The 16,169-nt window shown below is 50.0% G+C and overlaps 1 protein-coding gene across 1 annotated transcript; it reads right to left on the bottom strand.

Moving 5' to 3' along the window:
- Positions 1 to 7,610: 7,610 nt before the first annotated feature.
- On the bottom strand, positions 7,611 to 11,370 carry LOC311356143 (uncharacterized protein; the record flags this gene model as incomplete). The annotated part of the gene is made up of 3 exons (XM_084475907.1): positions 7,611 to 7,744; positions 8,137 to 8,304; positions 10,176 to 11,370. 3 exons carry the CDS (start codon positions 11,368 to 11,370, stop codon positions 7,611 to 7,613), a joined length of 1,497 nt encoding a protein of 498 aa, XP_084332033.1.
- Positions 11,371 to 16,169: the final 4,799 nt, after the last annotated feature.

A 16,169-nucleotide genomic window follows, 5' to 3' on the forward strand; every position in this document is an offset into this window, starting at 1 on the left:
ACACACACACACAGATCTGCAGCATTGAATGTGTAGTTGCTCCAATATTGACTGTTGATTAATCTCAGCCTCACTTAAAAGACGTGTATGTGCACGCATGTGTGTACGTAAAGCACCTGCGTGTGTGTGTATGCATGCGCGTGTGCGTGCGCGTCTGTATGTATGCGTGCACACTCACTGTCCCTTTTCCACAAACAAAACAAACAGTCTGGGAAATCAACACAAACGCAGGGACAGTCACGCCCACGCCCAGCCCCCCCCACACCCAGCCCCCCCCATGCCCAGCCCCCCCACGCCCAGCCTCCATCTGGAGGAGCACCTGGGCTGCCAGCCTCAGTGCCAGAGGCTGAGAGGCCCAGAGGCTGAGAGACCCAGAGACCCAGAGGCTGAGAGACCCAGAGGCTGAGAGGCCCAGAGACCCAGAGGCTGAGAGGCCCAGAGGCTGAGAGACCCAGAGGCTGAGAGGCCCAGAGACCCAGAGACCCAGAGGCTGAGAGGCCCAGAGACCCAGAGGCTGAGAGGCCCAGAGGCTGAGAGACCCAGAGACCCAGAGGCTGAGAGGCCCAGAGACCCAGAGGCTGAGAGACCCAGAGACCCAGAGGCTGAGAGACCCAGAGACCCAGAGGCTGAGAGACCCAGAGACCCAGAGGCTGAGAGGCCCAGAGACCCAGAGGCTGAGAGGCCCAGAGGCTGAGAGACCCAGAGACCCAGAGGCTGAGAGGCCCAGAGACCCAGAGACCCAGAGGCTGAGAGACCCAGAGACCCAGAGGCTGAGAGGCCCAGAGACCCAGAGGCTGAGAGGCCCAGAGGCTGAGAGACCCAGAGGCTGAGAGGCCCAGAGACCCAGAGACCCAGAGGCTGAGAGACCCAGAGACCCAGAGGCTGAGAGGCCCAGAGACCCAGAGGCTGAGAGGCCCAGAGGCTGAGAGACCCAGAGACCCAGAGGCTGAGAGGCCCAGAGACCCAGAGACCCAGAGGCTGAGAGACCCAGAGACCCAGAGGCTGAGAGACCCAGAGACCCAGAGGCTGAGAGACCCAGAGACCCAGAGGCTGAGAGACCCAGAGACCCAGAGGCTGAGAGACCCAGAGACCCAGAGGCTGAGAGACCCAGAGACCCAGAGGCTAAGAGGCCCAGAGGCTGAGGCTTTCTCCTGGTCCCCCCGCCTGCCGTCGTTGTCAGCGGTGCACTTGGAGTCTTAGACCTCAAAGAGTGGCGAGGAACGGCGTTGAGCCACGCCCGCAATGCATTGTGGGAGGACCTCAGACCACAGCCTATCCAAAGCACACCGTCCACAACGATGTTTTCAAAGTGTGTGCTGTGTGTTTCTAGCTTTCATCTAGTCCAGGTTTATCCATTTTCAGTGGAGACTAGTTTGACCCCATGCAGCATCACGTCGTTATTACAAAGCCCTTAACGTACACGACGTCACCGCGCCATACATGAGCAGCCGTCGGCTGGGTCCTGTGTCTGCAGCCCCTGGGATCACATCTGTCCTGGATATGGTTCTACACACTTTCCCTCTGGACTCCTGACCTTAATTGCTGTTTTATTTCTGTGGACCATTTGGAGGTTCTTATGATCACAAACATTCCCCATCGAAAGATAGTGTGCGGCACCAGGCCTAACAGATAGCCACAGCTAGCTATCTGTTAGCCACAGCTAGCTACAGATAGCCACAGCTAGCTATCTGTTAGCCACAGCTAGCTACAGATAGCCACAGCTAGCTATCTGTTAGCCACAGCTAGCTACAGATAGCCACAGCTAGCTAACAGATAGCCTAAGGGTTAACAGATAGCTAAAAGATAGTGATGAGCAAAAATACGGACACATTACATTACGAATATAGTCAACTCTGGGTCCAAACCTAACGAACACAACACACCACACATTCAAGAGGGTCAAGATGACCCTTGAGCCCCCCTATCGGTCTGCGGAGAACACTCTGCCACAGCTGGATGGCGAAGACACACATATCACACAGAAAGAAAACACAACCCGGAGGCTCAAGGACAAGAGAACCCTCGATAACCCACACAAAGTCTACCACACACACCTGGCTAGGAAAGAACTATAAGTTTCACATGCACCGGATCACGGGGTGCTCTTCTGAAGCAGAACTTCCACGGAGGCGAAGCTCCAGACGACCTCAGCGCTGTTAGGGGACGTAGAATATTCGATCTCTCACGCTTTATGAATCAGTATTACCTTTGCCACTTTACTCAATAAATCCGAGGCCCTCGTGCTGACAGACTTTATTACCTCTCCGTCTCATTTTATCTGGTCAAGTAACTAGACAGACTGTTTTTCCCAACAATAGCCTAGGGGTTAACAGATCACCTAGCTAACTGTTAGCCACAGCTAGCTATCTGTTAGCCCCAGCTGGACTGGACCTCAGGTCAGGGCCCGCAGCAGACTGCTCTTCCTCTGCAGCAGGAAGCTGACGAAGCGCCGCCGTCAGCAGCAGCGTTTCTGCGCTGCTCCTCTACTCCAGGGGGCGGGGCTAATGGCAGCGGGGTAAACCCAGACCCTGATGATAATGCTGATCATGAACTGAGCCCGCAGAGTCGATACGGAGAGCGCGCTCTGCATCCCGACAGAGTCCAGCCGCCCCCCATATATAATTACTGCCTTTCCATTTCCGCGTTCCTTTCCCGTCATCGTAAGTCAGCTGCCAAGTAAGTGCTTAAGCAGCCGCTCCCGCTGCGGCGAGCCCAGCGCGCGGCGGCGCTCCGAGTCAATGGCCCGGCGGTGATGGGTGCTGCTGGCTTAGCTGATCGATAGCTAATTCCCTTAAATAATCAAGGGCCCGCTGCAGCGGGAGCGCACTGGAAGGTGTGATAATTGATTACTTTTGCTCCACATTTTCCCCAGTGATTCCTCTCTGCAATCGCCCGCCTCATTTTTCATTGAGCTGTTCCCCAGATGCTGAGCTCTGCGCTCTCGGCTCCTCTGTGGAGCTGGTTCCTCCTCCGCTGGTCCAGAACCACCTCACCTCCTCCACCTCACCACGCTCACCTCCACCTCACCACCTCTACCTCACCTCCTCCACCTCACCACGCTCACCTCCACCTCACCTCCTCCACCTCACCACGCTCACCTCCACCTCACCACCTCTACCTCACCTCCTCCACCTCACCACGCTCACCTCTACCTCACCTCCTCCACCTCACAACGCTCACCTCCATCTCACCACCTCACCACGCTCACCTCCACCTCACCACGCTCACCTCCACCTCACCACGCTCACCACCTCCACCTCACCACACTCACCTCACCACGCTCATGCCCGCAGCTAATGGCGCTTTTATGTAGAGCACTCTCTGCTCTTTAGGAGTGTGTGTGTGTGTGTGTGTGTGTGTGTGTGTGTGTGTGTGTGTGTGTGTGTGTGTGTGTGTGTGTGTGTGTGTGTGTGTGTGTGCGCTCACTTGCATGTGTTTCATCTTGCGTTGACGTACTCAATGTGTTCTAAGGTTACTAGGGCAACCCATGCCTGAAATGCAAATTTCACGCATGAAAGCTGGAAATCTTATTTCCCGCAGAGAGAAAGTTAGGCCAGCGTTCAGCTTTTCTTGGCAAATGGGCAGAATTTTTAAACCCATTTACATATGGAAAAGGTTGTTTATGTTCCGTCATCACAATTTCACCATGAGCTATTTGTAAAGTGTATTAACATCCACATCTATATGAAAGGAAAGGCTCTTTAATACAACAAAACGCTACGGAAGAGCAGCATTTGTCTCCGGAGACTGGAGCGCCCAGCTGTGAACAGAGCAGCAGAGGACCAGTAGCAAACGGCTGTTCCGCTGCCCTCTTTCCACTCTCATCCCTCACATCTTGTGAGAGTGCATTATCGTTCATTGTGTGCGTGTGTGTGCAAGCATGTGTGTTTTTAATAGTTATGTGTCTCGATGATGTGAGCGTGTTCATTTGTATTCATGTGTGTGGTTTCTATGTGAGTGTGTACGTGTTCACGTGTGTTCGCGTGAGTTGTGTCAACGTGTCGATGCGAGTGTCGTGCATGTGTACGTGTCGAGGCTTGTGGCGTTGATACTGGCGTGTTGCTGTGTGTCCGTGCGTTGTGTTTGTGTGAGCTCCTCCCAGATGAGCGCGCGGTGGAGGTCGCGGCGGCCCCTCTGGCGTCCCACTGGGTTGCGCAGGCGTTGTCAGAAAAACATTGCAGACAAAATAAGAAGCGGAGGATGGAAATGTATTGTAATGTGGAGCGCGTTGTGGTTCAGCGGCTCCCTCACAGTTCACTCGCTGCTCACTGCTGCCGCTCATCCGCAGAGCGGCGCTCTGATGTGAGCCTCAGCCTCTTAGGGTGGATTGAATTGTCTATTAACTCTGGCAATTTGGACATTTAATTAAAGTCAGCTGCTAATTCATTCGAAGAAGACATCCCCCGTGATTGCAATTGGAAGAAATAAAAAATTAAAACACGCTAACACGACCGTTTAGAAATAATAACGTTTTTCTATTCTATGAAATAGTAATGATTAAACATCTAAATAGAGAATGAAGGCATTTGGTTATTGGATATTGACTGCATGAACAGAATACAGACTCGTCCATGGAGGTGCCTTCCAGCAGAGAATGGTTGAAACTCGTCCAAGAGAAGCAGAACTCAAACTGTTCAGCGGATGTCTAAACTCTGTAAATATGTGCAGTGGAGACGCGGGCTTCTGCTCTCCCTCTGCGGCAGCAGCTGGGCCATCGCTGCCATATGGCAGATCTCAGACTCGGGTCATTTTTTATTCTGTCTTTTTACGGTTGTCATGAGGTCCATGAGACCTGTCGAAACCCACAACCCGTCCATCACGTATGGATATTAAATAAGCAATGCTGATATTGGATTTGAAAACATTGGGAATACGGTTAGGGTACATTTTTGCACTTTACTTGAAAATAAATGTTATTCCTCTTATGAATCTCCAGTAAACCAGTTATTGGTGGATTAAGTGTGTGTGTTTCAGGGTGATACTGGAGGGAGGGGGAGAAAGCAGCAGTGAATCCATTCCTTCACAATGTCTGACTTTATATTCAGTGGGTGGCTGCAGACGCACAGCGGGGCTACATCTCTGATTTGACACGTTTTGTGTGGATTCTGAAATTCTGTCTTCTATTTATGGTATTTAACCTTGGAGATAGGGAGCTATGATTAACCATCGCATATTAATTAAATCAGAATGACAGCCCAGCACTTTAATTCACCGTGGACAGATAAAGACGGTAGAACAGAAGACTAATCTCAGGACAATCAGTTTTCCCCTGTGTGCTCAATTAATAATATCCCAGTTTTTCCTTATTATGAACGTGAAGTAATTTCAATGTAGATTGCAATCATTTAATTTAATTTAAACTAATTTCCCTAAGCTATACCTGTAAATTAACCAACGCCTAGCGCTAAGAAAATAATGACTTGACAAAAGACAAAGCTAATTGACAGCCAGCATCAAACAATTGCTTGGCTTCAATTGTTCTGCATAATACAAAGTGGTTATGTCTTCTGTATGATCTACTTTGAAGGAGTAATGCACTCTCAAGGTACATTTCTGTTGAGTAGGGGTTAAACATGGAAGGTTTGTGTTGACATTGTTTGCGTACATCGGGACGCGTTCATCGTCAAAGTTAGGAATTAACATGGAGGCACTTCTTCTGTCACTGCTAATTATTAAGCATGTCACACTCAATAAAAATGACACATAGCTACATTTTATTAGAAGTCATGACAAACTCTTATTTTTATTTAATGAAGCTCAAAGTATCATCTCCACTTACCCATAATCCATTGCACGACACAACCTGACAACATTAAAAGAGTGACAGCGGCAAGCCGGTAGCAATATGAGAGACGGCTGTGATGGTGATCAGTCCGGGCTAGAGATATTGACAGCAGCTGGGGCAGAGGACACCCTGTCATTAGTCAGAGCAGGTTTAGCCTCATTCCGCCCAGTAGACTACATGTAGGACGTTTCTTTGCGGTTCATGATATCCGACTCCGTACAACATGCTACGCTAGTGCTGTACCCATGAGCGTGATGACTCAAATACATCTGACAGAATCTTTCTTCATGTATAGCATTTATTCTCTGATTCTACAATGTACATATACACATTAAAGGTGTGTGCATTGTAATAAAAAATGGCAGCATTAATCACAAATGGTAACAACCTGATCTCTATTGACAGGCAGGTGTTGAGTAGTGTAGTAAAGCATTTAATACACTTACACATGGATTCAGCCACCCTTAGATGTTTCAGTAAATCACGAGTTGTATTTGTCTGCAAGTGAAGGAACGATGATGTCTGCAACAGTAAGACCAGTACAACCTGCGGCTCCCCGATAGCTCCATCCTATCTGAGCCCTCTGGGCTCCGGCGGGGGCCCATTTGGGTTCAAAAGAAGTCTGAGCTTAATGTTAATATTCTCAACAGTTCAAGAAGTACAATTAACAGTTTATTCCTATTGTGTGTCAAATATCTACTCTCCCCGTCATATGGCTGAAGCGTGAACTATATCAGAACACAAACATGAAGGGTCTGTTCATATGAACCCACACACGTTATCCAACGGCTGCTCATTTAAGGGGACGTTTATATTTTAGTACTGTGTGCCAAAAACCCAGAGGACAGAGTCAGCGCACTGATTATAAAAGTGTAAACCAAATCATTCAATGATTTAGTTTACACTTTTCTTGAAATTGTGTGGGATAAGTAAAACACATGTTATTGTACAGCTCTCCGTTCACTCCCAGTGTTATCCCTGGAATGAAAACATATGTAGATTATTGTTGGCCATTTAATTTGAAACCGTTCATCAATTTGATCAGACAAGCAGCTTACATCCTTCCTTTCCCGTTTGTTCTTCACACATTCTGGGAGACGTCCAGCCTGACAGATTGTGTGCGCAGCATGAAAACGTTTCCAATATCAAAGCTTTTCTTATCATAGCGATTGTATCTAGGAGGTATCTACATGAGGCTGTACTGTGCGTCGGTACGATGCCTAATACAGCTCAGGTAGTTGCAGCGTCCCACCTCGATAACAACGGTTAAGTCCCAACGTGTAGGAGGGGGCCTCCTGGTATCTGAGCTCCAGCCTATAAATAATGAAGAGCCTCACGTATCTGCGGCAGGTAGTCATCAAATCACAGCACATGTTTCACTCTCACTCTTCTCCCACGCATCTCCACTTTACATTTTGTCATTGTGACCGAGTGTATTGACTTCTTCACCTTTGTTGAACTCTTCCTTGGATGTTGTTTAAAGTTAACCACAGCTGTAATCATTCAAGTGCTCCTTCATTTACAGCACGTGTGAGTTACTGGAACACACATAGTTACAGATGAACCCCTACCACATTTAAGTTATTTCTAATCCTTCAAAAAACATACATTTTATTTGGCAACAAAATAAGATAGTGGCGCCTTATGCTCTTACGCCTCTCTATGCGTAATCTTGGATATAACTGCATTAAAGCCGAACAGATAAAATAAAAAACATTGGTTTTGATCATATGTTCATGGGTCATCTTTCATGTTATAAATCACAACCCTTTCTTTGTATCTTCCACCTCTATAAACAGTTATGATGATCTACAAGCCGCTGACTTCAGTCCACGTAGCCGTCGGGGACGGGGGCGTTGTAGCGCGGTGGCAGGGCAGTCATCTGGAGCGCCGGGTTGAAGTAGGCGCCCCGGCCGTAGTTAGTCGACTCCAAAGACTCGCTGTTGTCTAGTGTAAGAACTGGGAACATGAAGACGTGTTAACCCGCGTCCTAGAGAACAACTCCACAGACGCAGACGCTGACTGACTCCCACCTGCACTGGGGACGCTCTGAAGCTAGTCGTAGCTTCAGAGGTTCTGCTAATTAGACCAGAATAAAATAACACTGAGCAAGTTTAACCCTAGAGAGACTTGATAGTTCAGATGTTTTGGGAGTACATCTCTGCGATAGAAACATTCAAAGTTAAGGTTTAAACTTGAACAGGATTATATAGCAAGCATCGTGTGGTTGTACTGCATATTCTGCAACACTTAAATTTGTACCTCAGTAAACTCATCGCCATTGTCATTTAAAATACATAAATTAATTGCACGTTTCATAATTTTGCATTGATTTGTGGATTTGAATTTACCTGGGTCTGAAGAGAACTCCACCAGCTTCCTGTGGGAGAACGCCTTCTGGTTCTTCTTCTTCAGAATGATAAAGACGACCAAGGCGAGCACGCACACAGCCACCGCCGTCCCTAAGATGGCCGCCCAGGCTTCGTTCTGTTTGTTTCCGCTGGAACTGGAGACCAGCCCTACAGGGAAGAACACAGCCAGGACTGAACCGTGTGGAATGTGTCACAATAACATTTTCCCTCCATTTCAACCTAATTCTCAGTGAGAGAATCGATTACTGTTGATTAATTTTCATGCAGGCAGCTGTCAGTTACATTTTTCCAATTTATACAAGAACAATTCAACATTTATTGAACAATGAATGAAATTAACAAACACTGCAGAAGGATTCGAATTTGTGTAGGATTGTACCAGTGAGAGCAGAAGGAGCTAATCAACAGATTCAACACTGAACAACGCAACAATAACATCCTATTTTTGGTTAACTTGAATTAGCAGCTTTTAGGTCAACAACATGTAGAAGCTGTTATGGTGTGAAAGGGCCGAGTGCTCCCACGCCCTGCATGGAGCCTGACCCCTGCTCTCCTGGGACTCACACAAGGCCACATTGTGCTGGAGACGTGTAACAGAGCCTGTTCCCTTTGCAGGGAAAGGGAAAAGCACTCGAAACCCAACCCAGTTTCTCCCACTGAAAGAAGGGAGTTTTTGTGCTCTCCACCAATGGGGGGAAAGAGACACCAGGTCAATGTAGGTCAGAGACGAAGTGAGAGAGAAGTGAAGTGTAAATGAAGCCCGGTGGTGATGTAACCTAAGTGCAAGTGCCTTTGGGCACCAGGTCTGAGGTGATGCTGCAGCCCAGCCCTGCATGGAGAAATGCAAATGCACTCTAATGATTTCAATACAGCTTAGAGCGCTAAGCAGGCTCAGCCCGGAGTCAGGGGCGTCTTAGAGCACTAAGCAGCCTCAGCCCAGACTCAGGGGCGTCTTAGAGCACTAAGCAGCCTCAGCCCAGACTCAGGGGCGTCTTAGAGCACTAAGCAGCCTCAGCCCAGACTCAGGGGCGTCTTAGAGCACTAAGCAGCCTCAGCCCAGACTCAGGGGCGTCTTAGAGCACTAAGCAGCCTCAGCCCAGACTCAGGGGCGTCTTAGAGCACTAAGCAGCCTCAGCCCAGACTCAGGGGCGTCTTAGAGCACTAAGCAGCCTCAGCCCAGACTCAGGGGTATCTTAGAGCTCTAAGCAGCCTCAGCCCAGACTCAGGGTGGAGCACTAATGGCGCATTTCACGGGCAGGTACGCTTCGGACCAGCACGCCTCAGCCCAGTAGTGAGGGTGTGGTACAGCCCATCTCAGTTACGCCGCGCGTTTCCGCTGCCGCCAGTACCCTTATGGTGGGCGGGGTTTAAGACAGTACCCTTATGGTGGGCGGGGTTTAAGACAGTACCCTTATGGTGGGCGGGGTTTAAGCCGGACGGCGATAGCCACGGCAGCTACGTAAGCATCGTGACCTCATAGCAGAACGACACAGTGTAGCCTGCTAATAAATCCACGGAAGAAGAAGAAAGCGCACAATGAACAAAGAGCAACAATGTAGGACGTCCAAGAAGGTGGACCTCCTACATTGTCGCAAAAGTCCAAGACTTGCACAACATTTTCTTAAAAAAATGAAGCTTTCGCCGTCCAGAAATCCCTCACGGGTACAATGTTTGATTGTTAATATCCCCCTGTCGCACGGAAGTGATTCTGTCGACCAATCAACGGACGGCGTGTGTAGCTCAAACTGGCCGGGACCCTTTCAGGCATCTCAGTACCTCAACGGAGGAGTACTGCGAGACGAGAACGGCTCAATACGGCTCAGTCCGGGTCACGCCCACTTTTGGCGGTGGAAACGCAACCCGTGCCGCACCTTAGCAGACTGAACCGACCTGCACCCTGCAGACTGAACCGACCCGCACCCTGCGGTGGAACTGCGCCATAAGCAGGCTCAGCCCAGACTCAGGGGCGTCTTAGAGCACTAAGCAGCCTCAGGCCGGACTCAGGGGGAGCTGGGTACCTCGGTCTGTGTTGCTCTCTTCCAAGCCCGCGTCCCGGTCCGTGGCGTTGCTATTTTCTGTTGTCCCGGGTACCAGGGTGGTTGTCATGATCACCGGGACGGTGGCGTTCAGCGTGGGCTCTGGGGGGCGGGGGGGCCCGGTGGTGACGGTGTTGGGGGGCCGCGGGGGGCCGGGGCCCCCTGTGGTCTCCTCCGGCGCTGCGCTCTCCGAGGCGCCGGGGCCCGCGGTCGTGGGTCCCTCTGTGTTGTGAGGCCCGGTTCCTGGGGCGGTTCCTCCAGGGGCCCCGGGGGTCACAGGGCGCTCAGGAGCCAGGGCAGTCTCCTCAGAGCCCGAGGCGTTGGACAACGTCGGGGCTGTGGTCACGTTTGCGGTCGTCTGATCGGTGGAGTTGGCCATCGGCGTCGAGTCGTCCTGAGGCGTGGCCTCTGAGCCGTTGTGCGGGGGGGGGTCCGGGCCAGGGCCGGGGGTGGGCTCGGTGTGGGGGGCCGTGAGGTTGCTGGACCCGTTAGCCTCCAGGGAGGCGGTGGTGGTGGGCAGCGGGGACGGCACGGCGGTGCTGAGGACACTGGAGCCCTCCCCCGTCCCCTCCCTCCCCTGGGTCTCCTCCTCGTCTTCTCCGCTAGACATGGAGCCGGTCGGAGAGCCGTCCGCCTCGTCCGCCGTAGACGATACGCTGTCGCTGTCCGGCTCCCGGCCCCCCACTGTAGGCCCCTGGCCCTCCTCTATGGGCCCCTGGCCCTCCTCCGCGGGCCCCTGGCCCTCCTCCATGGCCTCCTGGCCCCCCGTTGTGGGCCCCTGGTCCTCCTCTATCGGCCCCTGGCCCTCCTCTATCGGCCCCTGGCCCTCCTCCATGGCCTCCTGGCCCTCCTCTATGGGCCCCTGGCCCTCCTCCATGGGCCCCTGGCCCCCCGTTGTGGGCCCCTGGTCCTCCTCTATGGGCCCCTGGCCCTCCTCTGCGGCCTCCTGTTCCCCCGCGGTGCCCTCCTGGCCCCCCATGGGGCGGTCCCCAGCGCCCTGCGTCTGGCTGGGGGCAGCAGTGTTGTTGGCGGGGGCAGCAGCATTGTTGGTGGGGCCCCGTTGCCAGCTCTTGTCGATGGTGCGGCCTGGGGAGTCGGTGGAGTCCTGGAGGAGCGTGGGAGGGACGGCCGAGAGGAGCAGCAGCAACGCCGCCAACAGCCTGAAGCACAATCCCATCTCAGCGCCGGCGACTCTGGAACAGAGGAGGAGACGTCTGGGGTCAGACTCTCTGCTGGTCCACCATTCAGAACCACTCTGGTCTGGCCCAGAGGCACATCCTGCACATGACAAACTGTGGTTTGTGAATATTCATTCAATGAATAAAATAGAAAAATTAAATAATGAATAAGAAAGTAAGATTGAAAAGCTCTGCAGAACTATATACGTAGAAGCTGACACAGCGTTTCTGACTCACCTTAACGGATACGATATCAATATCATAAATAATGTGATGGGAGTTTACTGGCCGTCGTACTGCCATAAGTCAGATAAATGTGTTTTATAAAGCTCACATTTGCATAAACTATAGAAGGTGGTCTAGAACTGACACCATAATGAATTATACTTCACGGTTAGCTCAAATGTTATCCAACATCTAACCCTAAACATTTAAATTTACCCCAAAAAAACGATTCAACTATACAAGCCCATCAATTATACCTGTTCTGATATATACGCTAATATGTACAATACTTTCGAAATGTGCTAAAATCCAAAACCTGGATTTGGAATAAATGTGGTAAAGAAAGATTATTTGATGTATAATCTAGTCATCACGTTTTTGGGATCATTCACTGTTATATATTTATAAGAACATTAATGAGGGCATCATTAGCTTGGCGGCTGGCTGCACCATGCTAGTAGCCGCACCTGTTCCGCACACAAGCCATCTGCTCAGCGGCTGGTGGGCTGGAACCTGGAGGAGCCAGGTATGCTACATGGCAGCTAACCTGGAAGAACTGTGTCACTAATGTTCAGAGCCTTCTGCTATCAGGACTGCCTAATCAGCCATGGCTCTTTGTCATCATCTAAGTTCCTCTCCATATGGCCATGTGAAGAAACAGAAACATTGATAACTTCCTCTGGCTGTCACTGTTATGCGCCTGCAAACTGAATCCATGTTCTGAACCTGATCTTCTTTACTCTTTATTGCCGTTTGTAAACGTTGATCCTAAACCCAGAGATAATCTCACATCTGTAACGTCTAAAAAGAAGGTTCATAAAAATAGACATACAGAGGAGTCTATAGCCGTTTCTCAATACCAAGTACGCGGACTACGTACTCGCAGACTTGGAAGTACGTACTTGGCAAGTCCAGACTTTCAAGTACAGACTTCCGAGAATGCGAGTACGCACCTGCAATTGGAACAGCAGCGGACTCGATGATGCATCCCGGGATATTTAACAGTCCCAAGTCCACACGAGTCACCTCCGATGCATCCTCGGTAGAACGGCCTTATCAAGAACGCATCGAGAACACTTCCGGGTTTTACGACAGTACTCACGTACTCGCGTACTTGGAATTGGAACAGTGCTTGGGCTACCACTGATGACGTTTATCGAGAACGCAAGTACACGAGAACACACAAGAATGCAAATTGAGAAACGGCTTATGACACTCAACAAATACAGAAATAGCAAAGTGGTCGCCCGGGTTATTCCGCACAAGCAACATTCTGCGAGCCGTTGTCACACCAACATTGGCCTCCACGGTGACTCATGTGGTCATACAGCATCGACAGCAGCAAGGCAACCACACGGAGAAAACATATGTTTTCCTCGCCAGGCGTTCAGCACTTCGTAGTTCAGGGTGTCCTTGTGGAGCCAACAACGTGTACGGCAGATGTGTGGAGCCGGCAGCGCTCTGCCAGAGGAGCGCACCGCCCTCTGCACTCCGCCTCATTAATAATGCCATAGGAGGCTGTCATCTCCCTCCACCCTCCATCACGCCGACATTAAGACGCAGCGGACGAGCGGCTCTGCTCGTGCCCCGCCCACCCACAGACCTGCGTGTTCAACACTAAATAAGAGGCGTCTGTCGACGGCGGCCGTGGCGCACGGCCCGCCGTGTGACACGCGTACGTCCAGCCCCCCGCCTCCCCGAGGACTTCCTCCATCAGCCCACACTTACACATCGATTACCTGACACACTTCCTACGCTGGTGATCCATAATGCTCCAAACAACGACGTTATTTATCACCTCAGCTAGTGTTTGTTGTTGGTAGGCTAATATTGATGAAACAGAATTGTCTCGTTGCAGGGCGTGTGTGTGTGTGTGTGTGTGTGTGTGTGTGTGTGTGTGTGTGCGTGCACGTGTGCGTGCACATTAACAGTGTTGTCATAAGTCTGTGTGGCTGAGATGACGTATAGATTCAGATTAATATTCTGACCCATGGCTTGACACCTAGTCGATTAAATGTGTACCATTTGTGTAAATGATTGTTTAATGATCAACGATGACTCAACACTTTAAAATTAAAACGCGCCTATAACTATTTCATTAACCATTGAATCATCAACCGGAATGTTTTTTAATTCAGATTTATCCGGTTCACTTGTTCAAGTAAAACAAACAACAATCGATAACAACATAGAGAATGAATTCTAGACTGTGATTTAGCGGCTCAAAAGACAGGAGAGGCTTACCTTCTGTAGGGCTCAGGAAGCAACAGGTGTGTTTGGAATCTGTTCAGCGTCTGAGCGTAATGTACGGGAGTCAACAATAGAGCGGGGGAGGCGGGGGGGAGGCGGGGGAGAGAGGGTAGGGCTGTCCAGGTGAAACCGGCTGGACCTGATTCCTCACCTGCCAGCCGCAACGAGGCGGCCTCACCTCCTCCAGGCCGTGGATCAGTCCAGGACCGTCATAAACTCACGCTATGAACGGCTGAACCACGGCGCGGCACGAGGGGCGGGGCTCAGGGCTGTGAATTCCCCAAAGGGGGCGGAGCCAGATCCCACAGGTAGTCTCCGCTGTCCCGCCCGACGCAGCAGCAGCACAGGAGTCCCGGCTGCCATGGCAACGGCACGGAGCCTGACAAAGCTCACATTTCCGCTGTGCCTTTTGTCTGGCTTTACTCCGAGCTGAAGTGACGCAGAAGGGGAGGGGGGGGGGGGGGTGACGTCACGGCCGCGTCCCGCTGTCTGGCCTTTGTACGTGAGTGCGGAACACTGGATGCAGCCAATGGGATCAGTGCACACACAAGTGACGCTCAGCATGGTGTGTGTGTGTGTGTGTGTGTGTGTGTGTGTGCGTGTGTGTGAGAGAGCTTGTTGCTTTGAGGTTCCAGCTGAGTCTGCCTGAATAATAGATGAGTTTTGTATGTTTACAAATCAAACTCGTACTCGTACAAAATGGTGACTAAACTAACTAAAATATACACATAAAATATACACACACTTTTGGACTGGTGTGTGTGTGTGTGTGTGTGTGTGTGTGTGTGTGTGTGTGTGTGTGTGTGTGTGTGTGTGTGTGTGTGTGTGTGTGTGTGTGTGTGTGTGTGTGTGTGTGTGTGTGCGTGTGTGTGTGTTTAAACTGAGTGCCAAGCCAAGAGACTCTTGTCCCTCTCGACCGCTCTCACCAAACGGTTGAGAACGTGTCTGTCTGCGAGGTCAGCAGAATTCTCTTTCTTTCTTTCTTAAACCAAATCAATGGAGGATACGAACAACAAATAACACATTAGCAAACAAACAAAAGCATAGGAAATACACCAGGATAATGACCTTCAGAGGCATTACCACCGTAGGTTTACGTATGATAAGGTGAGCTTTGCTCTTAAGGGCCAAGGGATTTGTGAGGTTCTGTCGAGGTCAATGCGGGCGACTGTCAGAGCGCACTCAGTGTAGACTACGTCTGTTAAAGGGTCGTGTGTGATGTTAGCTGTAGCAACATAGCACAGCACAACAGACCTCTGAAGAATAAGTCCCTCGGTCAAATGTCTATGGGGAATAACATGGGGTTTATGAATGATCGTACATAACAAACTCTGTAGGTGGCGGAGAAGTAAAAGCTGCGTCACATTTTCAACTACACACTTTTTCCATCTAGTTTCAGCTGGCTTTTTGGATTGTCGGTGCCGGGCCGATAAAGAAGTAAACGATTATTAATGCTATTTTAACGACACCAAAAATCCAAAAAGCCAGTTGAAACTAGATGAAAACGGTTGTAGTTGAAAACGTGATGCAGCTTTTCCTTCTTGGCCACCTACAGAGTTTGTTATGTTCGATCATTCATAAACTCCATGTTATTTCAGGGACTTATTCTTCAGAGGTCTATTAGGCAACAGGCACGTGTTTAATTGTATTCTCTACGTTCTTGTTCGAGACAGCCACCAGGGTACACTATCGTCACAGTGTTGGTCACTTGTAGACTTAATCACTTCCAAATGTCATTTTAATCTCTTTATGGTTTATGTTTTCATCTACAACCAGGGAATGGATGGTTAAATGTTTTTATTCAATGAAACAAAAGTAATTAACTTCACAAAGTCACAAAGTGATCGATTATTTAACCTTCAGCAATAAAGAAGATCCTGTGTTCTCAGTTCTGTTAGAACAGAAGCTAATTGATAGAATCACTTCTATCATCGCATCTATTTTTATATATGCACTAGAAATGTGCATAAATAAAAAAATATCTAACATACATCAGAGTGAACTCAGTCCTCTTTTATTTTCATAAAACATTAAAGGAGGAGGAGCGGTTTGTGGCTGGTGGTGGAGCGCCAGCCTGGAAACTTATTGATTCCTTCCTCTAGTCGTCGTTGTCCATTGAGCTGGCTGTGGGTTCACCAGAGAGAGCTGTGTGTGTTAGTGGGTTCTCTAGAGAGGGCTGTGTGTTAGTGGGTTCTCCAGGGCAGTGTGTGTTAGTGGATTCTCCAGAGAGGGCTGTGTGTGTTAGTGTGTTCTCCAGAGAGGGCTGTGTGTGTTAGTGGGTTCTCCAGAGAGAGCTGTGTGTGTTAGTGGGTTCTCCAGAGAG

Source organism: Micromesistius poutassou, assembly GCF_964030765.1.
Source record: "Micromesistius poutassou genome assembly, chromosome: 12".
NCBI lineage: Eukaryota > Metazoa > Chordata > Actinopteri > Gadiformes > Gadidae > Micromesistius > Micromesistius poutassou.